At 45.8% G+C, this 23,421-nt stretch overlaps 1 protein-coding gene across 1 annotated transcript in view; it reads left to right on the top strand.

Annotated features, from left to right (window-relative positions):
- The window catches only part of PAPSS1 (3'-phosphoadenosine 5'-phosphosulfate synthase 1), a 222,783-nt gene that overhangs the window by 53,290 nt on the left and 146,072 nt on the right, over positions 1-23,421 (top strand). The window contains exon 5 of the mRNA XM_030190780.1: positions 3,089-3,207. Coding sequence (XP_030046640.1) covers positions 3,089-3,207 — 119 coding nt within the window. The remainder of the gene's footprint in view (positions 1-3,088; positions 3,208-23,421) is intronic.

The raw sequence follows: 23,421 nt of genomic DNA, 5'->3' as shown, positions 1-23,421 counted from the left end.
CTAGTCTTCCAGTTTCCTAAGGTCTTCCTTCAGTTTTTCACAGTCTGCTTAACTTTGAATGAATGGTTTTGTATTATCTGTAAATTGAATCACCTCACTTGTCAAGATTTCCAGATCATTTATAAATAAGTTAAATAGCACCAGTCCCATTACAGATCCCTGCGGCACTCCACTATTCATCCTTTTCCATTGAGAAAAATGGCCATTTAACCCTACCTTCTGTTTTCAGTCCAATAACCAATTTCTAATCCACATGACTTTTTAATTTTCTTAGGAGTCTGTTATGAGGAACTTTGTCAAAAGCTTTCTGAAAATCAAGATACACCACATCAACTGGCTCACCATTATCCATGTGTTTGTTCACACCTTCAAAGAAATGAAGCAAATTGGTGAGGCAAGACTTCCTTGGCTGAACCTATTCTGACTCTGTCCCATTAAACCATGTTTGACTGCCAGTGGTCTGGATTCAGATCTAGGCTGGGATGTGAAATGAGGAACCACCCTAAAGAGAGCTTTTGACTTAATTGAGTACAACCACATTTTCTTGTTTTTTATTTCTGCCTGCCCTGTGACAAGATCTCTGATGCGCTGTAGAAGAAAAAAAGTTTAATACTGCAATGCAGTATTTTAGAAACACATTTCGAGTAGTGGCAGCTCTTATCTTGCATTAATGACAGCTTTTATTGCTAAGTCATGGGCTCCGAAACGTTCAGCTGCACCCAGAATCCTTAAGCATGAGTAGTACGTGCTTGTCTTATGTTGGTTGTGATGCCACAGATGATAATTCACACTCCATTATTAATCTATCTGATCTTGTTCTTAGTAAGAGGAGAAGTAGCCCTATTAGTTACAGCAGCAGGCTGAAAACCACTGAACCAGGTTCAAATTCCACTGACACTCCTTGTGGCTTTGGTCAAGTCACATAACCCTTCATTGCTTCAGGTACAAACTTTGGGGCCGATGCAAAAATAAATGTCATATGATTCAGTAATCAGTGAGCATGCAAATTACTGCCATGTTAAAATCACAGCAGTAATCTGCAACTCATTGCTAAATGTCACCCTTCTGTCAGTGCCTAAGCTGTGACTGGCTCAGATGCTGACAGAAAGGACGACATGAAAAAACAAAAAAGTGCCCACAGTTTGCACCGGTTATGACCTAGCTCCCCTCTCGTCTGACTCGCTGCATTCCTGATATTAAAGTGGCCTCCTCATCTCTGACTGGACCGGTTCTGGCACTGGGAGCAACCAGCCTCCCTCCCCCGCCCAACCAAAACTTTAAAAAAGGTACCTGGTGTCTAGTATCACCCTTTCCAAGACCCCTGGACCCTGGAGGAAGGAGCGATGCCCACTCTTTCTCTCTTCTGGGGCTGTCTGTCCAAAATAGGCTAGCCCTGCACTGTTCATCTCAGGATGCACCGTGTGGGGTAGGGGCTGCCATTTTGGAGATGAGAGACCCGGAGACAGGAGTGAGTGGGCATTCTTTTGCCTCCTTCAAGCTATTTAGGTTCTGGTGGGCTTGGAAAGGGGGTCGGGTGGGTATCACTAGACCCCAGGAAAGCAGTTCTTATAGAGGATTTTTTTTTTTTAATATCGGGGGGGGGGGGGGGGGGGCAAGGGAATTCGGTTGGGTGATTTTGGCAGAATGGACAGGAGTGGGGCTGATGCCAACTGCAGGGGCTGTATGCCACCACCAGACCTGGCAGTAGATTTCTGGTGTTGAGCCACCGTGGTAGACATCAGTGTACAGCTCTGCATGTTGTGAGGTAGTTTAAACAGCTGTTTAGTATGTATTTATGCTGTACTCTGATGTCTACCGCAGCAGCGCAGAAGCCCTTTCAGCATACAGCGTCCAGTAACAAGCAGGTAGTTAAGGGCAGTATTTTCCTGTCCCTGGAGGGCTATAATCTAAGGGGCCTATGCAGAAGGCTACTATGGGCTACAGCACACCCTTAACTACCTGCTTGTTACTGGACGCTGTATGCTGAAAGGGCTTCTGTGCTAAATGTGCTATACCTAAATGTAACTTACCTTGAGATACCACTGAAAAAATTGCGACTGGTGGGATCTAGGAGGCTCATGGAACAGTTTAAGGAAACTAAAAATAATGGGATAGCAGCAAGGTTGAGTGGTGCTGTGAGGAGAGGTCACGTTCTTCAACTTACAAGAACATCACATGTGTCCTGAGTAATAGAATTTCTTTATTTGATAATGTGATAGCTCGTTATCTGGCCTGGCTTTTCCTGCTCAGCTTGCCATTCATGTACAGACATTAGACCTACTTCCATCAGAAGAGGGAATTTTGAGGAGTTCTGCCCTTGGTGTAAAAGCTGTGGAAATAGCCCTTACTGGGGTTTACAGCTATTAGGGCCCCTGAGAGCGCACACACCCAATAGTTAATAAGTTGATCCAAACAAAAGCATCAAGGAAAACAGCCTGCTCGCACTAATGGGCACTTCCTGTCCCCTCCAAATGCACCTTCAAAGCAGGTGTGAACCTGCTTTTGATTGGATCAATTCATTAACTATTAGTGTGTGTGCCCTCGGGACCCTAACAGTTGTAAACCCCTGATGCAGCCTCTAGAGAGGCAAAACGTAACCACATTGGATTGTGTTTTAAAGTGGCAAGAATAAAAGCTGTTTAACCATTGAGAAGTGTGTTCTGCTTTGTGGACTGCATTGTTTGATCTATAGAACTTTGGTTTCCTCTTCTGGATTTCCTTAATTGGCAGTTATATCAAGTTGAATGAGTAAGTATTGCTTAAATCAAATGCTAGGCAGTTAGCAAATTACTTAAAACATTGAATTCAATTCTCCACAACTCCCCCACCTCCTTCTTTGATACCTTCAGAGCTTCTTCAGTGACTGGCTTCTGATTGTTCTTCCTTCGACAGTATAATCTTAAAGCTGTGCAGGCTGCATTTCCTGATATTATTATTATTATTATTATTATTAGCATTTGTATAGCGCTACCAGACCTGACACAAAGAGACTCCCTGCTCAAAAGAGCTTACAATCTAAATAATATGTGGGAGAGAGATAATGACTGGCTTTTGCATACATCTGATGGACCTGTCATGTGTCTGGTAGGTTTCACTGGCATTGATTCGGATTACGAGAAGCCTGAGGCTCCGGAGCTGGTGCTGAAGACGGATTCCTGTGAGGTGAACGAGTGCATTCAACAAGTGGTGGAACTCCTGCAGGAAAGAGTAAGGAGCGGCTTTTGCCAGTAGTGCCTATACTATATGCATGAGAAGGGGAGTAGTGTAGTTCAGGGTCTAGGGGCCATTCTCAGAGATCCCAGAGGAAGGAGCAGTAATTTGCCCATGGTTTAGCTTTAATTGATTAAATGAAAACTTGCTCTTTCTTCAGAACCCAGCCCAGGTATGTTTCCTTTAAAATACATTCTTCTGGCATGATGAAACCCCTCTCTAATAAGCCTACTTTGGCTACCTTTTCAGGCGCACATTAGTCTTGTTAGCTTGCTTGATATTTAAACTGTTTAAATATCAAGCAAGCTAACAAGACTAATGTGCGCCTGAAATGTACTTGTCAAGAACATTTAATCAGGTTTGTTCTCATTTCCTCTTCGCCCTAACATTTTGCAAACAGGGTCACCTGGGTTTATTTATTTATTGCATTTGTATCCCACATTTTCCCACCTCTTTGCAGGCTCAATGTGGCTTACAATACATCATGAATAGTGGAAATATATTAGAGAATAGACATTTAGTGTTACAGAAGGGTCATTGGGCAACATGATAGTGATGAAACATGATAGTAGTATAACAAGCAGATACTATAAGACAGTTCTGAATATATGTGGAGGAGTTGTGTATTGTTCACATTGGTTGATCTTTGTGGTATGCCTTGTTAAAGAGATGGGTCTTCAGCAATTTGCGGAAGTTCATTAGTTCGTCAATTGTTTTTAAGTTGCGCGGTAATGCGTTCCATAGTATCTGTATTTTTTCTTAGTGTCAGCAATCTCTTCCACTTTCTTTCCAAACAAGTTGTAGCCTCAGCATAGCATGTCAGATAACCTATTTTGAACTGCTGATTCCAGGTCAGAGACACGCAGCCACGAGAGAGTCTGCACATCCCCACACCCATTCCAGGGTTAATTTCCTTTTCTTCTTTTTCTGGAATAGAGTATAAGAGATTTTTGGAGAAATCCTTCATTTATCAGGCAGTTCAGAATTGATATGCTCTTCTGCCTGCATTGAAAATATTACCTTCTTACTTGAACTTTCTAAAGGAGTTAAAAACACATTTATTTAGGAAACATTTATTAGGATAAATATCTGTTTTCTTTTTTTTTTGTATTGTACTGTAGTATTTTTGTAATCTGCTTTGAACTCTTTTTGGGAGTTGGCGGAATGTAAGTACCATATGTTATATATATATATTTTTTTTTACATTTGTACCCTGCGCTTTCCCACTCATGGCAGGCTCAATGCGACTTACATGGGGCAATGGAGGGTTAAGTGACTTGCCCAGAGTCACAAGGAGCTGCCTGTGCCTGAAGTGGGAATCGAACTCAGTTCCCCAGGACCAAAGTCCACCACCCTAACCACTAGGCCACTCCTCCACTCCGGTGTTGTAGAAGATAGTAAGCCTCTCTGTATTGGAAAGGGCTAAGTATCTTTCTGTGACAGCATCGTGTACTGAAAGCTTAAAAAGCTTGAGTCTGTGACATCCCCTTTATCAGCGACCAAATTGATAAAGGGACGGAACTCCTCTCATATGAGGAAAAGCTAAAGAGGATAGGGCTCTTCAGCTTGGAAAAGAGACGGGTGAGGGGAGATATCATTGAGGTCTACAAAATCCTAAGCGGTGTAGAACGAGTAGAAGTAAATCTTATTTTTTTTTACTCGTTCCAGAAATACAAAGACTAGGGGACACTCAAGGAAGTTACATGTAAATACTTAAAACAAATAGGAGGAAATATGTTTTCACTCAATGAATAGTTAAGTTCTGGAACTCTTTGCTGGAGGATGTAGTAACAGCAGTTAGCGTATCTGGGTTTAAAAAAAGGTTTGGGCAAGTTCCTGGAGGAAATGTCCACAGTCTACTATTGAGACAGACATGGTGAAGCCACTGCTTGCCCGGGGATTGGCAGCATGGAGTGTTGCCACAATTTGGGTTTATGCCAGGTACTTGTGACTCAGCTTGGCCACTGGTGGAAAAAGAATAATGGGCTAGATGGACCATTGGTCTGACCGAGTATGGCTACTCTTATGTTCTTGTGACTGTTGACCATAGCTCCTTAATTAGCACAAATTTGGATCTTAGCCTACTTATGGGCTGTTTCAAGGCTTGTGGCTTTTCCAAGCATTCCATGCTCCTTTGTTTAGCAGTGTGGGCATGCTTTGTACTTCATCCTCATAGAAGGAACTAGAGATATAAACATATTTCCTGTAGTATCTTAGCTTGTAGCAGCAGGTCCTGATGGGGCTATAGAAGAACTGTTGTACCAGTGCCTCCTAGAGGCAGTTGTCTAGGCCTAAATCTATGCCTCCACGATTTTATTCATAAAGCTATAGATGGAGCATTAAGGACTAATTTATCCTAAGGGATGAAAGATAGGTGTCTAGTTTTATGTGTCAGTTACAGCAAAGGCTGTTTTTGTGTTTCTCTGACAAGTGTTATGGTTTGGACATTTTATTTCAATAACCCTGATTGAGCACTAGATGGTGCTGTGAGCATGTCCTTTTATTGAGCATTATCGGGTTTTGCCTTCACTGGATGTTCTGGCTTCTGTTTAAAATCTAAAATGATGTTTTAAATGATGTTTTTATATCATTTATATCAGGAACACCAGAGTTAATGCAGCTATTAAAATGTTTTTGTGAACTAGTGGCTTCATATTCTTATAGCACTTTATTTTTATCCTACACATAAAATGGTAACACAAATTCATTTCAGACATTTGTTGAAACTGGTCTCTGATGTTCCCCTTCCCCCATGCCTCTATATACAACCATGTTCACAATATTGTCCCGCGATGTACCACAAAATTGGGTTGGATTAGTTCTTTGGCCTTTCGGAGGTTGTTTAAGACTTTTCTTGCTTACACTGCTGCTTTTGGGAATGGCAAAGGGAGTAGACTGTAGAAGGTGGTCGTTTTGGCAGTAAAACTGATAAAAGCCATTATTTTCTAAAGTCTGGAACTTGTCCAACAATGATTTTGAGTACCCCTACTTGTAGTTTTACTTTGTAAATATGATTAATGACAAAAAAGGAGAGGAGCAGAAATCATGTCGCGAACAGATGAACAATGTATTTTGCTGTTACAGGAATATTTAAATGTTCTCTCATACATTTAAATTAATGGAGAAATGACTCGGGGTGAAATAGGGGAGAAGAGCTCATTTCCAAAAAATATGTTTTTAGTCATTGCCATTACAAGTTTAATTTGTATCATATTAATCAATTCTTTTCCTTCCCAGACATCCAAAATTAAGGTTTCTGATCTATCAGTTTGATTTGACTCCCAACTAAATGTGCATTCAACTGATTAGATGTAAAAATAAACAAATACATGATTCACATTCGCTACCACCATTGTATGCAAATCATCTCATGCATATTCATTGTGTGTACCCTGAAAACCTGACTGGCTGGGTGTGTCCCGAGGACTGGGTTGAGAATCCCTGGTTTGAAGAATCTTTCCTAGATTTTGAAGCCATTTTTTGGGGGGGGAGGGGGTGCAGGTGGTTGGGCTTAATGTCTGTCTTCATAACATCTCTTGCAGAACTGCTCATCCTTTCTCCTCCATAGCTGCTTCTGCTACTTAAACACATTGCTCTTTTGTTTCATTGGCCTTCCTCTAAATCAGGGATGGGCAACCTCAGTTCTCAAGGGCCGCAACCCAGTCAGGTTTTCAGGATTTACGCAATGAATATGCATGAGATCTATTTGCATGCACTGCCTCCATTGTATGCAAATAGATCTCATGCATATTCATTGCATAAATCCTGAAAACCTGACTGGGTTGCGGCCCATGAGAACTGAGGTTGCCCACCCCTTCTTTAAATACTGAGTAATGTTTACACTGTTAACCTTTAAGTGCAGTCATTTTCTGACTCTCCTTTTTCACTGTTCTCCTCCTCACTTCCCTTCTTCTGAGTCATGTACCATGCTCTCTATTCCCCACACTGTGCAAGTTAGGTCTTGTTTTCAAGTATTCTGCTAGACTCCTCTAAAATGTCCAGTATGCTATGCCCCCTTTCAGGATTTAGAACCTTAGAAGCGGGAGGCAAATTAGGCAGTGGCCTAGGGCTGCAGTCAAAGCAAAACAAATGCAGACAGCCACACATTTTAAGAACTATCAGTACATACTTGTACCCATAGGGAGGTTGAACAGTTTTCAAGTATATATAATATGTATGTGTGTGTGTGTGTATTTTTTTTTTTTTTGTTACATTTGTACCCCGTGCTCTCCCACTCATGGCAGGCTCAATGCGGCTTACGTGGGGCAATGGAGTTAAGTGACTTGCTCAGAGTCACAAGGAGCTGCCTGTGCCTGAAGTGGGAATCGAACTCAGTTCCCCACACATACAAACCACACACAGAGTTTTAAGATGATATGTATCCAATTATAGAAACATAACGGCAGGTAAGAGTCAAATGTCCATCCAGTTTGCCCATCCTCAGGAACCACTAACTCCTCCTTTCCCAAAGGGATCTCACGTGCTTGTCCCATGCTTTTTTAAATTAACATTTTTTATGAGGTCCAATTATACTTTATTACAGAATCCTTCTGGGAGGGGTTGTATTGGGAGTGATAATGGTTGTGTTTAATTATGAAAATATTAGGGGGAGACTAAGCCTGAAAGTAGTGCCAACTTTTTCCTTTATAGAATACCAGAATAACAGGTAATAATACGTGCATATATTTAGGTGTGACCACTTAACTCCAGCCATAGAGCCTCGTGCTTAGATTGACAAACACCAATAGATATAGTGTTGTATAAAGTTTGCATGTAAATGTGCTGTCTATCCTTGTGAACACCCACCTCCAAAGTATTTAGACAGAAGAGCACATGGCCGCAGTAATGGTATTTACGCTCCTATGTGCAGGTCTTCTGGTCATTTATTTTATTTATTTGGATTTTTGCTCACATCTTTTTCAGTAGTAGCTCAAGGTGAGTTACATTCAGGTACACTGGATACTTCTCTGTCCCAGGAGGGCTCACAGTCTAAGTTTTGTACCTGATGCACGTACTTGGTGCCTAAGTATTGGTTCCCTCTTTATGGCCTTGAATTGGCCTTGGCTGTCTTGTTCAGATGCCCAGTGCCAGGCCCGAGGCTTGTAACTGTGGTAAGGGACAGCACTTTATTATTTTTTTATTTTTATTTTTTTAAGGTTATAAATAGAAATAAAACAAAACATAGACAAGAAAATAAGATGTTACCTTTTTTATTGGACTAACTTAATACATTTTTTGATTAGCTTTTAAAGGTAACCCTTCTTCTTCAGATCAGAAATAAGCAAATGTTGATAAATAACAGTATATGTAAGTGAAACATCAAAGCATTCCAGTGACCGTTTTCACAGGAAGAGGGTGGGGTGGGTTAGGTGTGAAACATGGGAGCTGGGTGGATGAGAGACAGGGAGAGGTGGATGGTAGATAAGAGGGTGACAAAGCAGTTGAATTTTATGGTTATAATGGGCTAGAAAACCCAGATCTTTAAGTCCTGTCTGGTGGGTGTCAAAAATATTTAATCGTTCTGACTTCCAAGGTCTTACTTCCTGGATTGTCTTAGTTTCCTTTTAATTCCTCACCATACAGTCATTGATATAGTGTTCTGGTTTTGTAAAGTGCTGTCCCACAGAGGTGACATCCTGGTTGGCACTGGCATTAAATCTCCTCTTTAGCATCTGGCTTGTTTCTCCAATCTAGCACCCTTCTTCACAGTTCACATTTAAAAAAAAAATTTTTTTGCCCATTGATTGAGAGAGGCCTCTGCACCGTGCAGAAATGCGCAGAAGACAAGAAGTGGCCAGTCCCAGATCATAGGTACCTGACAGGATCCTAAAAAGTAAATCCATTCCTTGTTCCTCACTCCCAGGGTTAAGCAGTGGCTTTCCCAAATCTACATAACCAATAAGGGTTTATGGACTCTCATCAGGAACTTGTCTAAACTCTTTTTTTTTTTTATTTTTTAAACACATCTATAACTACCTTGACCACATCCTCTGGCAACACTACCACGCAACCTGAAAATGATCTACGAACTGACCGACTTCCGCAAACTACTGAAGACTTATCTCTTCGAGAAAATTTACTGCAAGGATCAAAACACATGAAGTCCATACACACTAATAGATACGCATCAATACACTCTCTTCTGAATTCTCTTCCCCCGTATTTTCACCACACCTAAAACTCTACCCACAGATAAAATTGTTAGACCTTTATGTTCCCTTGCTTTTGTTTTATCACCCTATCAATTCCCCACTGTTATATTCCATTGTTCTATTCCCAAATGATATCCTGACTCTATTTATTTATTTATTTATTTATTGCATTTGTATCCCACATTTTCCCACCTTTTTGCGGGTTCAGTGTGGCTTACAATAGGAGTTAAATGTTGGAAATACAATTTGTTACATATTGGTTATGGATTATATTTTGCATAATTATGCGAAACAATTGAAGTGTCGTTGAGAGTGTAACAATGGAGCACAAACATTGAAACATTGGAAGGAAACAATGGGAGCTTAGAGGGCGATAAGGGGGCATAAAGACATATAATATATATCTTTCTGTGATTGAAGGTATGAATGATGTGATATTACGGGAATGAGAGTTCCGAGGTGAATGTGTGTTGCATTCGTGGATAGTAGGTGTGGACTTTGTCTTCCCATAACTCTTCACAATGTAATCCATAATTGTACTGCAACAAATTGTATTTCCATCATTCACAATGTATTGTAAGCCACACTGAGCCCGCAAATAGGTGGGAAAATGTGGGATACAAATGCAAATAAATAAACAAATCTCCCTGTGTAATTTTGCATTGAGTTGTTAAAATGTGTGATATGTTAGCATCATGGATTGTCCCTAGTCTCACAATATGAAATTGATTCATCCCCTATCTACCTGTTCACTCCATTCCTAATTTTACAGACCTCTGTTTTTTATATTGATGAAAAGTATTTTAGAAGTGCATTTTTAGTTTTGTACTCAGCCATGAGCCCTGCGGGTAAGTGAAATAAAAATGCTGGATTAAATTAAATTAAAATCCCTTCTCAGCTGTTGCTTCTCCAGGCTAAACAGCCTTATCCTGTTTAGCTTTTCCTCATACAGGAACCATTCCATCCCCTGTATTGTTTTTCTTGCCCTTCTCTGAGCATGTTCTACTTCTGCTATCTATATGTGTGTATACTTTTTTTTTTTTTTTAAAGATCAGGCAGCCAGAATTGCATGCACTATTCAAGGTAGTCGCACCAGAGATCGATAAAGGCATTATGATACCTGAAAGTAACGGAGAATAAAGCAGAATAAATTCCTAATGTTCTATTTGGCCCTTTCATTGCTTCCATGTGCTGAGCTAAGGATTTCAATGTATTGTCAACAGTGATTCCTAATAGTCAATTCAGCGTTCACATTCTGCTGTTAGAAAACACAACTCAGAGTGCATTAAAGTAAGAATTTATTTCACTGTACAACATACTCTCACTTTCAACATGGAAAAACAATTATAGAAGTAGTCTTAATATGAAACCAAAAAGCCATTTTTGCACTAATAATAGCCATGACTCATATATGACAAGTGTTTAGAAATTTTCTTCAGTGGGATGTGGTGGCTTTTGTCCTTTTCTTTTTGCCAGAATAGCTCACGTTCTTTCAGGTTAACTTGGGATCGTCTGTAGATTGCAGTCTTCAAGTCTTGCCACTGCTTTTCTATTGTATTCTTGTCTGGGCTTTGACTGGCCTACTCAAGGACCTGCATTTTTCTTCTTGCTGAGCCATCTGTTATTGCGTTTGCTTTGGGATCATTGTGAATCTTTCCCCTGTTCTCAGGTCTAAGACAGACTGGAACAGGTTTCTTGCACTATGTGTCTATACTTTGCATTACCCATCTTTCCCTCAGCCTTTACAGACCTCCCTGCCCCCACTGCTGTAGACTATCCCCATAAAATATTGCCATTGCTACTATGCTTTACTATAGGAATGGGGTTAGCAGGGGGATGGACTGTGGTGGTTTTATGTCTCGCTCATATCGCTCAAAAGTTCCTCTTTGGTCTCAATCAGTTCACAAAACCTTCTCCCATATGTACCATGTCCCCAGAGTGTTTCTTTGATCATCATCTTCAGCAGTGGCTTCTTTCTTGCCACACTCTCATGTAGGCCATGTTTGGCATAATTGTGAAATTGTCAAGCAGTCATCATTTTCCCCCAGAGACTTTTGTAGCTCTTTAAATCTTATGCCTCAACTATTTTTTTTTTTTTTTTTAATAATTCCAGGATTAGTGACTTTGGAGGAATGGTCTGATCATGTTAGTATCTTGGTGGTGGCAAACTGTTTCCACTTTACAGTAATGGATCCAACAATGCCCCAAGGGATAGACAAACGCACAAAAACTTTTACAGCCTTCCCTCAGTCTGAAGTTCTTTTGGCTGCTTCGTAGTTGGCATGATTAGACCTTGTTTCAAATTTACTTCATACCATGGAAGTATTTGAATTCTTTCAGCTCCTGTGATTGGACACAGGTGGGCACTATGTAACTTTTGAAAAAGTAACTAATTTGAGGTTTCCTCTGCCAAGGGTGTGATAACATGCAATCAAGACTTTGTTTTTTCCTGTTATTTTCAGTATTTCAATAATTGTTCTGTCAAGTTTAACGTGCAGAGTATGCTCTGTTGCTGAGTGAAGCAAATTCCTTCTTTAATGCATTTTGAGTTGTACTTTTGTTTTAGACAGCAGAATGTGAAAAATGTACAGAGGTGTGAGACCAATGTGATTTCATTTGCAGTGCTTGATTCTTGTTTTGTCGAAGACTTGTCTTTGTGGGAGCAGCCATTTCTTCTATGTTCATGGCACTGCCATGATGGCTTTGCTCAGTGTGGTATGTGGACAGATGGATGCCTTCTCTTGGAACACGAGCATACACCTCAGAACCTTCAAGGTGCAGCTCTTGGGCTTGGCATGTATTCACTGCTGAAATGAGTTACGGCCTTCTCGGAAATGGGCTGTTCAGCGCTAATTGCATTACTAGAAAAATATAAATAACTTATGTGCTGATTCTCCTGTGAGTGGTGGTGGAGCCTTTTTATGACACTTTTTGAGTGAAGTTCAAAGATAGCATGAACATATCTGGCAACAATAAAATAAATAGAAAACAGTGGAAACAAGATGTAATGTAATATAAAACATTTTATTTCTTTGGTTTTTTTTTATTGCTGAACAATAATATTTACCATTTGTATAATTTTTACTTGAGACATAGATGTTGGCTTTGGTTTTTGTCCTTGCTTTTTTCTTCTGTTAATTTGCTTCCTGACTAATCTCGTGGATTTAACATTGGATGGATAAGCTTAAGACGTCTGGAATGTAGGTATGACGTGAACTTGTGCGTCTTCTGCAAACAGACTGGCCCGGCCTTTTCCTGACCTGTGTGTTGTATGATTCTTCCTGACAGAACTCTAATTTCTTCAGACTTGGGATGGTGGTGTTATAGCCCTCTTCAAGTAGTAGTGTGAAAAAAAAATGTTTTCAGAATATCCATTGGTCTCTTTCTTTCTTCTGTGTTGCTTTTGGTTTTGGTCATGTTTCTGTGTCCCATTTCGTTTGTTGCTCTAATATATTCGTTCACTTTAAACTTAGTGGTAAATTCAGATATAATGGCACACTCTTTCTTTAGGTGTATGCTTGCATGAAAAGCATCAATGTGGTAGTAGTATAGGGTTCTGCTGAGTGTCATAAAAAGACTTCAGACCTTTGCTGTCATGCATATCTCTTGGCTGGCTCTTGTAGTTGCAGGACTGCTGTCTTTCTGTGAGTTTGGCTGTAGTTTTTTTTTTGTGTGTTTTCCATATTTCTCCCCTCCTTTAAGATTAAACTTTACCACTTCTGTATTGCCATATACAGTTTATTAACATAGCATTATTTTACCATCTGATTTATCCTAGTTAACACTTCCTTTACCATGTTAGGTCAAGTTATATCACCCGTGAGCGAGTTCTAGTGAGCCAAGCATATAAAGCATATAACACGTGATTTATTGCCTGCTGTTAGCACATGGCCATGGCTACACATAATTCATAGCGTGGATTGCACTATACAGTGAAACCTCGGTTTTCGTTGACGTCGGATTTCATCGTTTTCGGTTATCGATTTTTTTCCCTGAAATTTTGGCTCGGTTTTCGTCGGTCGCCTCGGAATTCGTCGGTAAATGCCATGTTAAATGTTCATTTATTGCTAGTGATTTGAGGGCGTGCGCAGGAGGTGGGTGTGTTTTACATCATGTGCGTTAATTGCATTGGCTGGCTGTTGGTGTGGAAGGCGTGGGATATTTCTAGTGCCACTCCCCCCTTCCCCTTGTTCCTGTTTGCATTTATTTAGCGTTTTTGAAGGGCGGGAGCAGGAGGTGGGTGTGTTTAAGTGTGTGGCATCGTTAGAGAGGGGCTGGTGAAGGAGGTGTGTGTTGGAAATCTGTGAGGGTGGGACGGGATAGCGATTTGCGGATGTGGTGCATTGTAAGTAGTTGCTGGTTGGGGGCGTGCACTGGGGGGTAGGCGGAGGTAAGCGGGGCAGGGGAATCCGGAGTCCTCTTGATTGGGGTGCTGATTTGCCCTTAGTAGCTTGTTAGCACTGTTACAGCCTGTTATAATAATATCTGAAGGGTTGTGTGACGTGCCGCATCATCATTTATATACTCTGTTTCCCCGAAAATAAGACATCCCCTGAAAATAAGACCTAGTAGAGGTTTTGCTGAATTGCTAAATATAAGGCCTCCTCTGAAAGTAAGACCTAGCTCCAAATTGTATCTTCTGCCTCCCGCCCTCTGGCTGAGCCAACCCTCAACTCCCCGACATATTACCTTCCATTCCGTTCCGGACAGGCCGCCCTCCGTTTAAAGCTCAGCTGTTATTTTAAGTCGCTGCGGCAGCTCAAGTCCAGTCTCTCCCGTCAGTGTCCCGCCTTCCTCTGATGAGGTATTTCCTGTTTCTGCGAGGGCGGGACATTGTGAAGGGAAAGGCTGAAGTCAAGCCGCCGCTGCCCTTCCCCACAGACGTTCGGCAGCCTCCTGACATCTTTAAAACTGGGTGAGTGTCCCAACAGAAGGTACATGGGGAGAAGGGGGTATTAGGAACCCTAAGGACTAAGCTTACTTAGAATGCTGTACTTATCTTACGGTAGGTAAATGGAGATTCTGTGCACTGTATTGCTCAGTCTCCTTCTTTTTCGTTGTAGGGGGATTGTTGTGCCGAATCATGTTTCACCAAGCTGTATCAAGGCTTTCCCTTAATTTACTTAATGCTGACTTCTTGTCCTGCTGCTGTGAAATTAAAAAGGCTGCTGAAATTCTAGGAAGCTACTGCTAAAAGTTGCAGTGGCCATTTTCTCTAAGAAGCTGCAATTTTACTGTAGTACTGTATTTTGAACAGCTTGTAGCCTCTGCAGCTGATATTGAGGTAAGCCTTGGAGTAAAGAACTGGAATAATCAAATCATGTTACCGTGTTTCCCCGAAAATAAGACATCCCCTGAAAATAAGACCTAGCGCATCTTTGGGGGCAAAAATTAATATAAGACACTGTCTTATTTTCGGGGAAACAGGTGTCCCGTTTCGGGACCTTACCGGTGCTCCCGCGGCGGGGAGCGACGGTCGGCGGGGGCCGCGGGCCCCGGTGCGGCAGAGACAGGCCGCCGACGGGGCCGGCACTTCCGCGGGGCGGCCCAAGGCTGGCAACCCGCAGGACCGAACGCCGGCCCCAGGGAAGAGAGGACGCCGGCCAAGATGGCGGCGGCGTCGTCTCCCCGACCGGAGCTGAGAGGAGTGCAAGCCCCGCCCCCTTGCGCCGGATTGGTGCATGGCAGGAGGAACTCCGCCTGCGAGGCGGGTCCTCCAATCCCGGCCATCCTTGCCTGTCAGGGCTACAGGGATTGGGTCTTCTCCAGGGAGAGGATGGACGGGCGGGGGATTTAAACCCCGGAACAAGGAGGGCTCGGGGCTTCCGTTTCTAATGTCAGAAGCCACCTCAGAGACTGTGTTCTTCGTCCTGCTAGCCGTCCTTGCTAGCCACTTCAGAGATTGTGTTCTTCGTCCTGCTAGCCGTCCTTGCTAGCCACTTCAGAGATTGTGTTCTTCATCCTGCTAGCCGTCCTTGCTAGCCACTTCAGAGATTGTGTTCTTCGTCCTGCTAGCCGTCCTTGCTAGCCACTTCAGAGATTGTGTTCTTCGTCCTGCTAGCCGTCCTTGCTAGCCACCCTCAGAGACTGTGTTCCTCGTCCTGCTAGCCGTCCTTGCTAGCCACTTCAGAGATTGTGTTCTTCGTCCTGCTAGCCGTCCTTGCTAGCCACTTCAGAGATTGTGTTCTTCGTCCTGCTAGCCGTCCTTGCTAGCCACCCTCAGAGACTGTGTTCCTCGTCCTGCTAGCCGTCCTTGCTAGCCACCTTCAGAGACTGTGTTTCTCCCGCTAGCCGTCCTTGCTAGCCACCCTCAGAGACTGTGTTCTTCGTCCTGCTAGCCGTCCTTGCTAGCTACCTTCAGAGACTGTGTTCCTCCCGCTAGCCGTCCTTGCTAGCCACCTTCAGAGACTGTTTCTCCCGCTAGCCGTCCTTGCTAGCCACCCTCAGAGACTGTGTTCTTCGTCCTGCTAGCCGTCCTTGCTAGCTACCTTCAGAGACTGTGTTCCTCCCGCTAGCCGTCCTTGCTAGCCACCCTCAGAGACTGTGTTCTTCGTCCTGCTAGCCGTCCTTGCTAGCTACCTTCAGAGACGGTGTTCCTTTCGCTAGCCGTCCTTGCTAGCCACCCTCAGAGACTGTGCTTTGCAGCGCTAGCCGTCCCTGCTAGCCACTCAGTCGGGACTGTGTTGCTGGTGTTCCGCCAGGCCGGCCGTCACCCCGCGGTTCCAGCAGTCCCGCTGGCCGCCTGCAGCTGGGGGCTCAACCTCCGGTGAACGGCGGTCGCCGCGGGTGAAGATCCGGGGTGCGCGGCAGTCCTCTGAGGTCCTACGGGCCTCAGAGAACCTAAGGGCTCACCACTACCTAGACAAGACAGGAAACGGAAGCCATGAGCTCGCCGACGCAGCCTGATCTACGGGACCTGGCCAAGGTACTTCAGCAGCAGCAGGAGCAGTTGAACGCCTTATCAGGGGCGCTTCAGAATGTATGCTCGCAACTGTCAACGCTTCAGGTACAGAACCAGGCCACTGCGGTCCAGGGGGCCGCAGCGGCTCCCCGTTCGGGAGGGTTCCGCACGGGACCTCGGTTCCCTGAGCCGACACGATATGATGGGGCCCCCGGAGGTTGCCGGGGATTCCTCAATCAGTGCAACTTGGCCTTCCGGATGCAACCGGAGACATTTGCTTCAGACCAAAGTAAAGTGGGATATATCATGGGCCTATGTGAAGGGAAGGCCCTGGCCTGGGTGGCCCCATTGAATGAACAACAGGACCCCATCCTGGATGACTATAGTGAATTTCAGCGCCGTTTCCGTATGGTGTTTGACCTTCCGGGAAGACCATCGTCTGTGGCCTCGGAACTGCTGCGAATTCATCAGGGGGAGGGGACGGTGGCCGATTATGCCATCCGTTTCCGAACTTTAGCCACGGAGCTCCGTTGGAACCCTGAGTCCTTGATGGCAATTTTTATGGAAGGGTTACAAGAACGAATCAAGGACGAATTGGCAGGACGAGAGGTCCCAGGCCAGTTGGATGCCCTGATTTCGCTTTGTATCCGAGTAGATACCCGGTTCCAGGAACGAGCCAGAGCCCGGGCAGAACGGCAGAAGTGGACGCGGGGAACGTCCCGGACTGCCAAGGGGCTATCTCCTCGCCGTGGGAACCGGGATGGCAAGGAGAGTGGGGAAGAGCCGATGGTGATGGGCCGGCAACGGCTGGCCTCCTCCACTAGGAAGAAACGCCTGTGGGACGGACTGTGCTTCTATTGTGGTGAGGCTGGACACTTTATTCGAGCCTGTCCCTCCCGGGCGGGAAACGTCTCCCCCAAGGCACCTTGAGGGGAGGGGTCTTGGGGCATTCCGCTCCCCTGCCGGAGGCCTTGATCACGCTACCAGTAACCCTCCGATGGCATGAGACCATGATTCAGACCCGGGCCCTGGTGGACTCGGGGTCGGGGGGCAACTTCATCGGGCACGAGCTGCTGCAACAGATGGGCTGGCCTACGCTCCCGCGGCGGCCGGCACTGCAAATAACCTCCATCCAGGGGACGACGTTACCGCAGCCAGTCACTGAGATCACCCCCTATTTGCAGCTCCAGGTGGGGGAGGATCACCAGGAGGAGGCCCGATTCCTGATTCTATCCCGGACCATTCATCCAGTGGTCCTGGGACTGCCCTGGTTACGGAAACATTGCCCGGTTATTGACTGGACCAGTGGAAGTATCCAAGCCTGGGGTAGTGCCTGTCGGGAGAATGGTTGTAAGGGCCGGACCGGCAGCTGCTCTGCCCTGGCGGTGGTACCCGGAGGGGCACAGGTAGAGCTGGGCTCACTGCCTATGGACTATAGAGACTTTGCAGATGTGTTTAATCCCAGGGAGGCGGAGGTTCTACCGCCTCATCGGTCGTTTGATTGTGCCATCAACTTGAGGGCAGACACCGTGCCGCCCCGGGGTCGCCTATATACCCTGTCCCGAGGAGAGTCCAAGGCGATGCAGGAATACATCCGGGAGAATCTGCGGAAAGGGTTTATCCGGCCCTCTACGTCCCCGGCCGGGGCCGGATTCTTTTTTGTCACTAAGAAGGACGGCTCCTTAAGGCCCTGTATTGACTATCGGGGATTGAATGCCATCACGATAAAGGATCGTTTTCCTCTACCGCTCATCCCCGAACTCTTCAGCAAGTTGCAAGGGGCCCAGATGTTTACCAAGTTGGACTTGCGGGGGGCCTACAATTTGGTTCGAATTCGGCGAGGGGACGAGTGGAAGACGGCTTTTAACACCCACGAGGGACATTTCGAGTATCGGGTGATGCCCTTTGGCCTGTGTAATGCCCCTGCGGTGTTCCAGAGACTTATCAATTTTGTGCTTGAGGATTTTTTGAACTCCACAGTGATTGTGTACCTGGACGATATCTTGGTGTTTTCCCAAGACCCCACCGACCATGTGAGCCATGTTCGCGCCGTGCTGCAACGGTTACGGCAATACCGCCTGTTCGCTAAGCTCAGTAAGTGCGCTTTTCATCAGAGGTCGCTACCTTTCTTGGGACACATTCTGTTACCCGGGGGCCTGCAGATGGAGCCAGACAAACTCCGGGCAATTCGAGAGTGGCCCCAGCCGCTGGGATTGAAGGCCCTACAATGTTTTTTGGGATTCGCGAACTACTATCGCCAGTTTATTCCTCAGTATTCTCAACTGACTGCGCCGCTGACGGCCCTTACTAGAAAAGACGCCAACGTCCGGGACTGGCCGCCCGAGGCGCAAGTGGCCTTTCGCCAGGTGAAAGAGGCCTTTAAATCAGCGTCCATTTTGCTAGCCCCGGATCCTGAGAAACCCTTTATTGTGGAGGTGGACGCGTCTGCGTTGGGAGCCGGGGCGGTCCTCTCGCAAGTGAATTCCAAGGGCCGGCGTCAGCCTTGCTCTTTCTTCTCTCGTAGATTCTCCCCGGCGGAATGCAATTATACAGTAGGGGACAGAGAGCTCTTAGCATTGAAATTAGCCCTAAAGGAATGGAGACATCTGCTGGAGGGGGCGGAACATCGATTCACAGTGATCACTGACCACAAAAATTTACTGTATCTACAAGAGGCTCAACGGCTCAATCCCCGACAAGCCCGGTGGTCATTGTTTTTCGCCAGATTTCATTTTCAATTAGTTTTTCGGGCGGCTGCTCAGAATACCCCTGCGGATTCCCTCTCCAGAGCGTTTGAGGTTCCTGAGGAGACTAAGGAAACCCATCCCATGTTGGATCCGGCCTGCCTCAGCGCGGCCGTGGGGGAGGTGGCTCCTACTAAGGAACTAGTGCCGGCCGCTGAACGAGCGAAGGTAATGCAATGGGGGCATTCGTCCCGATGGGGGGGACATTTCGGGTATCAAAAGACTCTGCGGCTCATTGCCAGACAGTATCAATGGCCTCAGATGAGACGGGACATTCTTCAATTTGTCACCACCTGTCCTGTGTGCGCCCGGATCAAACCGGTGATCGGGACCCCCATAGGGAAGCTACAACCACTGTCCGTACCGACAGGGCCCTGGACGGAACTTTCCATGGATTTTATCACCGACCTTCCCGGTTCCCGGGGACATACGGTGATTTGGGTGGTAATTGACCGTTTTTCCCGAATGGCCCATTTTGTGCCCTTGCCAGGACTTCCTTCGGCGATCGCATTGGCTCAACTCTTCATTCAACATATTTTTCGACTCCACGGGCTGCCTCTTCGGATTATTAGTGACCGGGGCCCCCAATTCACCTCGCGCTTCTGGAGGGCCTTGTGTACAGCATTGGGGGTGAAGACCCATTTCTCATCAGCATACCATCCCCAAACCAATGGCATGGTCGAGAGGGCGAACCAAACGTTAAAAGGGTTCCTACGAGCGTTTGTCAACAAACGCCAAGATAACTGGGTCTCCCTCCTTCCCTGGGCCGAGTTTGCATATAACCACAGTGTCCACTCGGCCTCGGGAGACTCTCCATTCTTCTTGGTATATGGACGACATCCTCGACTGCCAGCACCTTTCCCATCTAGATCTCCGACCCCCATGGTTAATGTGACTCTGGCAGATCTGCAAAGAGTTTGGGAAATGGCCCGAGAACAACTACAGAAGGCAGCCACCAAGTACAAGGTCTTCGCAGATCGGCATCGGAAACCCGCTCCCGACTTGCAACCAGGGCAGAAGGTCTGGTTAAGCACCAAATATCTCCGACTTCGGGTACCCTCGCGGAGATTAGGACCTCGGTATATTGGACCGTTTGCAATCCAATCTCGAATTGGAGCTGTGACTTATCGGTTGCGATTGCCTAGGACCCTGCGGGTGCATAACGCCTTCCATATTTCCCTATTGAAAAGCTTTCAAGGATCTCGATGGCACCCCCAACGGCAGGAGACCGAAGATCTTGAAGCAGATCCCGATCCAGAGTATGAGGTGGAGGATGTTCTGGATTCAAAGAACCGGCGGGGGAAGTTATATTACCTATTGTCATGGAAGAACTTTGGCCCCGAAGACAACTCCTGGGAGCCCGCGGCAAATGTACATGCTCCAGAGTTGGTCAAAGCCTTCCACGCCCGGTATCCTTCCAAACCCGGGTCCGGGGGAAAGGAGGCATCCGGGAAGGATACTGTCCCGTTTCGGGACCTTACCGGTGCTCCCGCGGCGGGGAGCGATGGTCGGCGGGGGCCGCGGGCCCCGGTGCGGCAGAGACAGGCCGCCGACGGGGCCGGCACTTCCGCGGGGCGGCCCAAGGCTGGCAACCCGCAGGACCGAACGCCGGCCCCAGGGAAGAGAGGACGCCGGCCAAGATGGCGGCGGCGTCGTTGTCTCCCCGACCGGAGCTGAGAGGAGTGCAAGCCCCGCCCCCTTGCGCCGGATTGGTGCATGGCAGGAGGAACTCCGCCTGCGAGGCGGGTCCTCCAATCCCGGCCATCCTTGCCTGTCAGGGCTACAGGGATTGGCTCTTCTCCAGGGAGAGGATGGACGGGCGGGGGATTTAAACCCCGGAACAAGGAGGGCTCGGGGCTTCCGTTTCTAATGTCAGAAGCCACCTCAGAGACTGTGTTCTTCGTCCTGCTAGCCGTCCTGCTAGCCACTTCAGAGATTGTGTTCTTCGTCCTGCTAGCCGTCCTTGCTAGCCACTTCAGAGATTGTGTTCTTCGTCCTGCTAGCCGTCCTTGCTAGCCACTTCAGAGATTGTGTTCTTCGTCCTGCTAGCCGTCCTTGCTAGCCACTTCAGAGATTGTGTTCTTCGTCCTGCTAGCCGTCCTTGCTAGCCACCCTCAGAGACTGTGTTCCTCGTCCTGCTAGCCGTCCTTGCTAGCCACTTCAGAGATTGTGTTCTTCGTCCTGCTAGCCGTCCTTGCTAGCCACTTCAGAGATTGTGTTCTTCGTCCTGCTAGCCGTCCTTGCTAGCCACCCTCAGAGACTGTGTTCCTCGTCCTGCTAGCCGTCCTTGCTAGCCACCTTCAGAGACTGTGTTTCTCCCGCTAGCCGTCCTTGCTAGCCACCCTCAGAGACTGTGTTCTTCGTCCTGCTAGCCGTCCTTGCTAGCTACCTTCAGAGACTGTGTTCCTCCCGCTAGCCGTCCTTGCTAGCCACCTTCAGAGACTGTGTTTCTCCCGCTAGCCGTCCTTGCTAGCCACCCTCAGAGACTGTGTTCTTCGTCCTGCTAGCCGTCCTTGCTAGCTACCTTCAGAGACTGTGTTCCTCCCGCTAGCCGTCCTTGCTAGCCACCCTCAGAGACTGTGTTCTTCGTCCTGCTAGCCGTCCTTGCTAGCTACCTTCAGAGACGGTGTTCCTTTCGCTAGCCGTCCTTGCTAGCCACCCTCAGAGACTGTGCTTTGCAGCGCTAGCCGTCCCTGCTAGCCACTCAGTCGGGACTGTGTTGCTGGTGTTCCGCCAGGCCGGCCGTCACCCCGCGGTTCCAGCAGTCCCGCTGGCCGCCTGCAGCTGGGGGCTCAACCTCCGGTGAACGGCGGTCGCCGCGGGTGAAGATCCGGGGTGCGCGGCAGTCCTCTGAGGTCCTACGGGCCTCAGAGAACCTAAGGGCTCACCACTACCTAGACAAGACAACAGGGTAGTAGGATTATTCTTTTTATTCATTTAAAAGAATTTAAAATAAATTGCCTCGGTTTTCATCGATTATTTTTGGACGAATTATCGACGAAAACCGAGGTTTCGCTGTAACTTATGCATGTTAACTGTTATCATAGCAGATAACACAGATTGCTTAGCAGCACCTCAATAAGTTGCCTAAGTACTTGACAGCATGGATGCGCTTAATACATGGTGACTGTATTAACTCTGCGTTAAGTGTATGAGCAGGTGCTGAGCACACTCCCATATACTGAGGCTTTGCAGTTAGGGTGGAATAACTACAAATTTTTACCACACTTAGTAAAAGGGTCCCTTAGTTTCATCAGTAGTGAATTTCTGCTTCCATTGTCAATACTGAGCGATATATCTTTCTTGTGACTCTTCTGAACACCGTTAATTGGGGGAAAAATACTGAATAGTAAGTGGTATAAAACAAATATGTACTTGGAGGGGCCTGAAAATATATTGGTGTGCATAAAGGGAGAATAAAGATGATGGGTACTTCACTAACACCATTCAGTTTGCCTGCAAACCCTTGTTCATTCAATATATAGGTGCTTGTTGTTTACCCTCTGGAGTCCCCAGAAAGGAATATATTTACATACACTGGAGGTAGGAGTAAGTGTGACTCTCATCATGCTGTTCCTTACATGAATGTAAATGATTTTTGACATTTTTGAAACAAAAGTTTGTGGAAAAAATATCTAATCTTTTTTGATTGATTTTTTTTTTTTTTTTTTTGAAATCCAACTTAAAAAAAAAAAATCACGGTTCCTTTGCATCCCTTTCTCTCTTAGCATTTTTTAAATGCTTACGCTATTTTTTCTGACTTTTGAAAGCTCCCCACAGAGAAGGCCGTTGAGGTTTCTAGTTTGGGATAGCGGATCATTTTTAAAGTAACTTTGACTTAGCTTAAACCTTAAACATATACCTAACATTTCCATATATAGATACTAACAAAGAACATAGACGGTACCTTATTAACTGCTAAGGAATTTCTTATGGCAAAGCATCTATCTTATATTAATCCATTCAGAAAACAAGGCAGACCTTGTAAAAAAACCACAGTTTTTATTAATAGATTAAAAGCTCCTAGAATTGCAACATAAAATGCCTGATATGGCCACGTTTCGCCAGTGCAAATGGCTGCGTCAGGGGCAGTGGCTCACTGTAAATGAAAATAAAATCATTCAGTATCTAATAACAAATTATTCTAAAAGAATAATTAAAATAAATAAATAAACTTTAAAAACATAAGGGGAACACTCAGAACTCTTAATAATAGCGCCATACTAAAAAAAAAAACCCCTAATGTCTGGGTGCTAAAACAATATACAAGGGTAAAACAACCATCCTTTTAAACCTGTCATATGACACTTCAACCAATTGCCAGTGAAGTTTCACAATAAGGATAACTAGTTCACCTAAATTAATTATTTACCTGTTTGATATATCACCCTTTGTTTCTGAAAATCATTATCAG

This window comes from Microcaecilia unicolor, chromosome 2 (genome assembly GCF_901765095.1).
Source record: "Microcaecilia unicolor chromosome 2, aMicUni1.1, whole genome shotgun sequence".
NCBI classification, from domain to species: domain Eukaryota; kingdom Metazoa; phylum Chordata; class Amphibia; order Gymnophiona; family Siphonopidae; genus Microcaecilia; species Microcaecilia unicolor.
Note: the sequence above shows the minus strand (reverse complement) of the source record. Positions and strands in the feature narration are given on the sequence as shown.